General features: G+C 44.0%; 1 protein-coding gene across 4 annotated transcripts in view; it reads left to right on the forward strand.

Moving 5' to 3' along the window:
- The window catches only part of CIT (citron rho-interacting serine/threonine kinase), a 165,700-nt gene that overhangs the window by 130,707 nt on the left and 28,993 nt on the right, over positions 1-6,000 (forward strand). For all 4 annotated transcript variants that reach the window (XM_014537689.1, XM_005863774.2, XM_014537690.1 and 1 more), the window contains 2 exons: positions 4,345-4,485; positions 4,961-5,068. In XM_014537689.1, the coding sequence (XP_014393175.1) occupies positions 4,345-4,485; positions 4,961-5,068 (249 nt within the window). The remainder of the gene's footprint in view (positions 1-4,344; positions 4,486-4,960; positions 5,069-6,000) is intronic.

Consider the following 6,000-nt stretch of genomic DNA (forward strand, 5'->3'; position numbering starts at 1 on the left):
TTGAGTATTCAGTTAATTCAATTTAAAAAATGATGCCCTGCTTTTGAGACACAAAATGAAAAGCTCCAGTGATCTCTTACACCCGTCCCTTCTGCTATTTCCTGAACTTTGTAGCAGAAATCTGAACATCGCTAATTAAAATGGTAACTACTTCTCACTCCCACGCAAAGCCCTCTGTGTTGAATCGCTAATGATTTCGCTTTGTTCATTAGAATGGACCAACCAAGACAAACACACTGTGTAAAGATATTTAACAAGAAGTTGGACTTCCGGAGTGTTCTCTTTAACCCACAGTGAGCCTGGCACTTGGATTAACTGAGTGCTTGTCTGCTTAATTGAGGTTTTATTGTATGGTACCCATGGCTGCCAAAGGGCTCTGCTGGTAGAAATAATATTGCTGTGCTATTAAGTTTGAACAAATGTGGTGAAAATTGTGCAGGTAAATATGGAATGTATGATAGAATAAAACTTTAAAAAATGTGGGTGGGAGTTTGGGAAAGATCAGGAGACAGAGGTGGTGATGGTTGCGCAACAATGTGAACGTATTTAGTGCCACTGACCGGCACACTTAAAAATGGTTAAAATGTTAAATTTTATGTGCTATATATTTTGCCACATGAAATATTTAAATAAACTTAATTATATAGATGAATGAGAAGTTTATGAAAGGCAGGACTAAGAACACTCTAATAGAAATTTAGGTGTACTTGTGCCGGCCTGGGTGGCTCAGTGGTGAGCATCGACCTATGAACCAGGAGGTCATGGTTCAATTCTCGGTCAGGGCATTTGCCTGGGTTGCAGGCTCCATCCCTACTGTGGGGTGTGCAGGAGGCAGCCAATCAATGATTCTCTGTCATCATTGATATTTCTATCTCTCTATCCCTCTGCCTTCCTCCCTGAAATCAATAAAAATATATTTTAAAAATATATTTAAAATATTAAAAAAATAGAAGCCTACTGGGTAGTCAAATAGAGAGTTGTGGTCTTTTATCAGGAATGAATAGGCAGTGTCCTCGCTTTAGCACATGTTGGAAACGGAAAGAACAGAGATAATCAATGATGTCGTCTGTCCTATTTTCCTTCCGAGGAAGGAGAGTTGGCCCTGACAGCTCAGTGCTTTGGTCCAAGGTTACATGGTGAGTCAGTGACAATGCTAGGAATAGAATGCTGGAATCCGGAGTCAGTCCCCTCATTCTCACTTCTAAACCACAGGAGAACATTTCCAGTTTCCTAGTCTGTACCTCACAGACATCTGGCTGACATTGAGTTTGAGGCAAATTTCACTGACAGTTGAAACCATTATGAAACATAGAATGATCTTTATTGTCCAAAATGGGGCTCAGCTCCTTGGCTGTGGTATGCACCCTGCAAGCATGTGACCGAGGGCTTAACCCAGCTGTCCTCATCTTAGGCACAGAGACTTGTCAGTGCAGCCAGCATCAGAGTCTCTGAGCTGGACAGAATGTTTCTGTGTCATCTAGCCCAGTTCTCAGCACTTGCACCACTGTTCCCAGACTTTATTGGTGGCTCTTTCTCCCGAATCCTTCCTCTTGGGCCCTAAATGGCCTCAGAAGCTTTCTGACATGACACTTTCCAGCCTCTGTTAGTCCATTAGAAGTAATGCCAGAGATTAAAGTCCATTGCTAATCCTGGTGAAATTAATTTCCCACCCAAGCTAGGGAATCCCTTCCCCAACATTCCTCACGTGGGTCTCATTGAATCACGGCCTAAACACAGTGACTTCGGACATCCCAACCCTTTTCTCATCAACTCGGATTCTCACAAAGTCTTATTTTGAGCTAACACGTATAACTTCCACCCACTGGTTCTATTAGGTTGGAACATTTGCAAATAGAACGTAGTCTGATATTCCCAACTGAAATAGCAGATCAATATTGATTACTTGGTTATTAAGCAGAATAGCTGATGTTTAATTAGCACTTACTACGTGCCAGTGCCTTCCTGAGGCCTTTACATGAGTCAGCTCCCAGTCTGTGACAGTTCTGTAAGGTAACCACTGATGCCAGCGACATGGTCTAAGTTGCTCCCCACTCGATTCACCTCATCTTTTCTAAGCGGTGCATTTCAAGTTGGCGATGTTCTTTTCTGGTGGATTGATCTTTCCAGAGAGTTCCTCGGAGTCCCGCGGTCTGGAAGCACGGACATGGTGGGCACCTCCACTTCCCTCCAGACTCTGTAACCTCTGCCTGTGCCCTGGGCTCCTGGGAAAATACACCACTGACCTGTGAGGTCACCGTCTGCCCTTCCACAAGTGGTTTTTTGTGTTTTTCTGTTTGTTTGTTTTGTTTTTACATCTTTGTGTTTTGTATTTATTCAGTTGAAGTTTTTAAAAATACCCCCCTATTGAACGTTCTCTTGTTAGTTTTCAGCCGTCTTTCTAGCCACCAGGGTCGTTACAGGCTCTGGTTTCTGTCATCTAGATCCTTCCTGCTTCTTCCCAGTCTCATGTCACCTCATAAAATTGTGGGACAGACCTAAGTACATAGCTAAAGCCTTCCTTTCAGTCCAACACTGGCTAGGAATAGCCGCCACTTGCCTCTCTTTGGGAAGCAGGCAAATGGTTTTGAAAAACATTTTATTGATTACAAATGTCATTCTTACTTGTTTTTTATTATGGTAACTAAGCAGCCTATTTCTTGGAAAACTAAGGAACGGTTGTTGTGTTTATTCTAGAAAAAAATCTTGGGCCTGGCTGTCACCAAACACACTCTTGTCCCCAGCATTTGCTTCTCTGCTTCCTGCCTAGTAATTAATGTCCTAAAATAGTGGGGAGAAGCTTAAGAGGGTAATTTACAGAAGAAATCACTCCTGCTGCGAGGGATGGATAGCTCCCTTGAATAGGTTATCTTAGCTGTTCTTCTTCTTCTTCTTTTTAAGTATTTTAGGGGGTTCTGTGGTTCGATTCAGAAATTCCAGGTTTGCTCACAGACCAGGTGATGTCTGGTTAGTGACAGTATATCTTGCCTCCTGGGGAACTGATAGGGGAGAGGCTGGCAGAGTAGGTGGGGCAAGAAAGAGCACCTGAGCTGGATGGAGGGAAGAAAGAAGGACAGAGGAGGTAGAGAGTATTAAAACTCATTAAGCATCTGCTGTATGCTCGGCACTGCACCCAGAATGTCCCCCAGTGAGGGCAGGTGTTATACCCACTTTCAGATGAAGAAACTGAGGCTCTGAGAGGCAATATGAGCTACCCTATGTCATATGACTGATCAGTGTTAGTATCAGTATTTAAACCAGGGTCTCTCACATTCTAAAACCCAGCTTCCTCTCCTTATGCTGTGATGCCTCGAGGAATCAGGCACCTCTCAAGAGGAGGGCAGACAAACAGGTGGAGGGAAGTAAGACAGAGAAGGTCAGCAAACTGAGGTCAGCGGTAGCTCTCGGCCTGCTGGGTCCGAGAGCACTGCCATTGGCCGGTGTCTGCTGGGAGCCCCGTGGTGATGTGTATTGCTCCTCATTAGCTCTCTGTCCTCAAGTCTGCAGAGGTGTAGGCTGCTGGGAAGGGCGTTTTGGGTCACAGCAGTGTGGTTAGCCCGGAACCCAAGGGCTGGAGGAAGTCAAGCAGTGTCTTGTCAGGAGAGCTGTTCTCTCCTGCTTTTCACAAACAGGCGTTTTAGGAAAGAGAGCCATGAAACCAGGACCGCTATAGCCTGCCCTATTTTTTGGTTGATTTTCCATTATAAATTTGGAGAGGTTTCTAGCACAGAACTATATTTCCAATAAACTGAACTGAAAACTTTCTCTGGGTTTTACCAACACTTTACTGAATCTGGGATCGTCCTCTTCCCACACAGTAGAAATGTTTCCTACAGTTGTGGCTACTGCGTGCTTATTGGGGTCCCTCAGCCTGACAGGGTGCTCTAAGTTAGAAGGGATGTGATTCCCCTTTGTGTAGCCCCCAGGCCTGGACAAATGATTTCTCCTAACAGCAATTGAGGTTTTAAAACCAAACAATAAGGACACATTGGAACTTGATTATCAAGGCACTAAGTCACACAGCCTTAGATGTCAACTCAGGCGGCTCACACTCTTAAATCCCGAGTAGCCTTCATTGCAGCTCTGACTGGGGAGCCACACCCAGCAGCCTGGACCTCCTGTGACTGGGCGCCCGCTGACCTGCTGGCCTTCAGAGGTTTCTGTGCAGATTCGTTTTAACTGGGCCTGCATCACTGTGGAGTAGGAGACCGTTGTTAATTCTGGAATGAGATGATTTCAGAAGCTGCACTCTTGGTGTCAGGCCTGAGATGAGTTTGGTAGTAGGGACAGTGTGGGAACACATGTTGTGAGTGTAGTGAGCCCTTTTCTGGCCTTTCTTCCCACCAGCAAGCCAAACTACAGCAGCAGATGGACCTGCAGAAGAGTCACATTTTCCGTCTGACTCAAGGGTTGCAAGAAGCTCTAGATCGGGCTGATCTGCTGAAGACAGAAAGGAGTGATCTGGAATATCAGTTGGAAAATATTCAGGTGAGACCTGGCAGAGGGAATTTACTTAATAGTTGTCTGCGGAGCCACAGCCTGGTGGCTAAGAGCCAGCTGGTGAAATGGTCAGTATCTTCATGTTGTGCACTGTTGTGTATTTCCCCCAGGACTTCATTACGAGCATTTCCAAATATTCAGAGAAGTTGGAAAACTTCTATAACGATTACCCCTGAGATTCTAGTATTAGCCACTTGCTATTTTTACCTTTTCACATGTTTATCCATCCATCAGTCCACGCCCTCCCCCCCGCCCCCCCAAACACACACACACACACACACACACACACACCCTTTTGGCTATAAGAATAGGACTGAGTAAATCAATATTGACTGAGTATGTTTGTGTTGAATTTTCATATGCTAGTATGCTACTGACTGTATTTTTTATTTTCTCAAAGTATCAAATTTAAAAGTATACTTCCCTCTGGGTCTGAGGTTGTTTTTGTTCTGATGAATTTCAGGTTCTCTATTCTCATGAAAAGGTGAAAATGGAGGGCACTATTTCTCAACAAACCAAACTTATTGATTTTTTGCAAGCCAAAATGGACCAACCTGCTAAAAAGAAAAAGGTGGGTCATCGTGTTTGAAAAGGGGGACTTTACATTTTGCTCAACCATAATGATGGTTCAGTGAAAACCATGGTGATACATAATCCAGGGAACATTGAAGAAAACAAAATGTACATTTTCTTACTTTATTTTGGGTTGAAATGTAGGTTTTAGGATAATCAGAATAGCCCTCAAAGAGAGGATGTCATTGTCAATTCTGTACTTTATGTTCATGGTTTTAAAATTGTAGTGCCTGTCTCTGTTAAGGGAGTCATTTTTTTTTTTAACCTAAGAAACTGGGAAGACAGCAGAGAAAGGTTTATACATGGGTCACCGTACAGGTCTCCAAAGGGGGGTCTCAGCTCATGTGTACCGGACTCCAGAGGGATTAGCAGGTCACAGGTATGGGACTTTAGATTACAGGCCACGTGTATGGGACTCCAGAAAAGACTAGAAATCACCTAGTCCAGTCGTTTTGATTGGCTCATGAGAGAGCTGAAGTAACCAGTTCAAAGTGCCTGACTGGACAGTTACACCCTCCACCAAGTACTGCTCCGTCCTTTTAAAGTTGTAGCAGACAAATGAAAAATTAGCCAAAAAATCTTCCCAAACAAGCAACTATGGGCAGGGTTTCATATGGTATAGATGAACACGGGAAGATTTTTTTTCTAGTTGGTTTCAGACAGGGAAGAAAGGACAGAGAGAGAGAGAGAGAGAGAGAGAGATGAGAGAGATACATTAATTGGTTGCTCCTGCATGCATCCCAACAGGGATGAACCTGCAACCTAGCTATGTGCCCTGACCGGCAATCAAACCCATGGCCTTCTGATGATGCATGGGTGCTGAAACCAACTGATCTCTACTGGTTAGGGTGGAATTTTTTTTTTTTTTAATAAGCCTAGCACATTCTTTTCTGAACCACCGAAGCCCTCCTTTGAGGTTTGGCCAAGGGT

The sequence above is a fragment of the Myotis brandtii genome, unplaced genomic scaffold (genome assembly GCF_000412655.1).
Source record: "Myotis brandtii unplaced genomic scaffold, ASM41265v1 scaffold181, whole genome shotgun sequence".
Taxonomy (NCBI): Eukaryota; Metazoa; Chordata; class Mammalia; order Chiroptera; family Vespertilionidae; genus Myotis; species Myotis brandtii.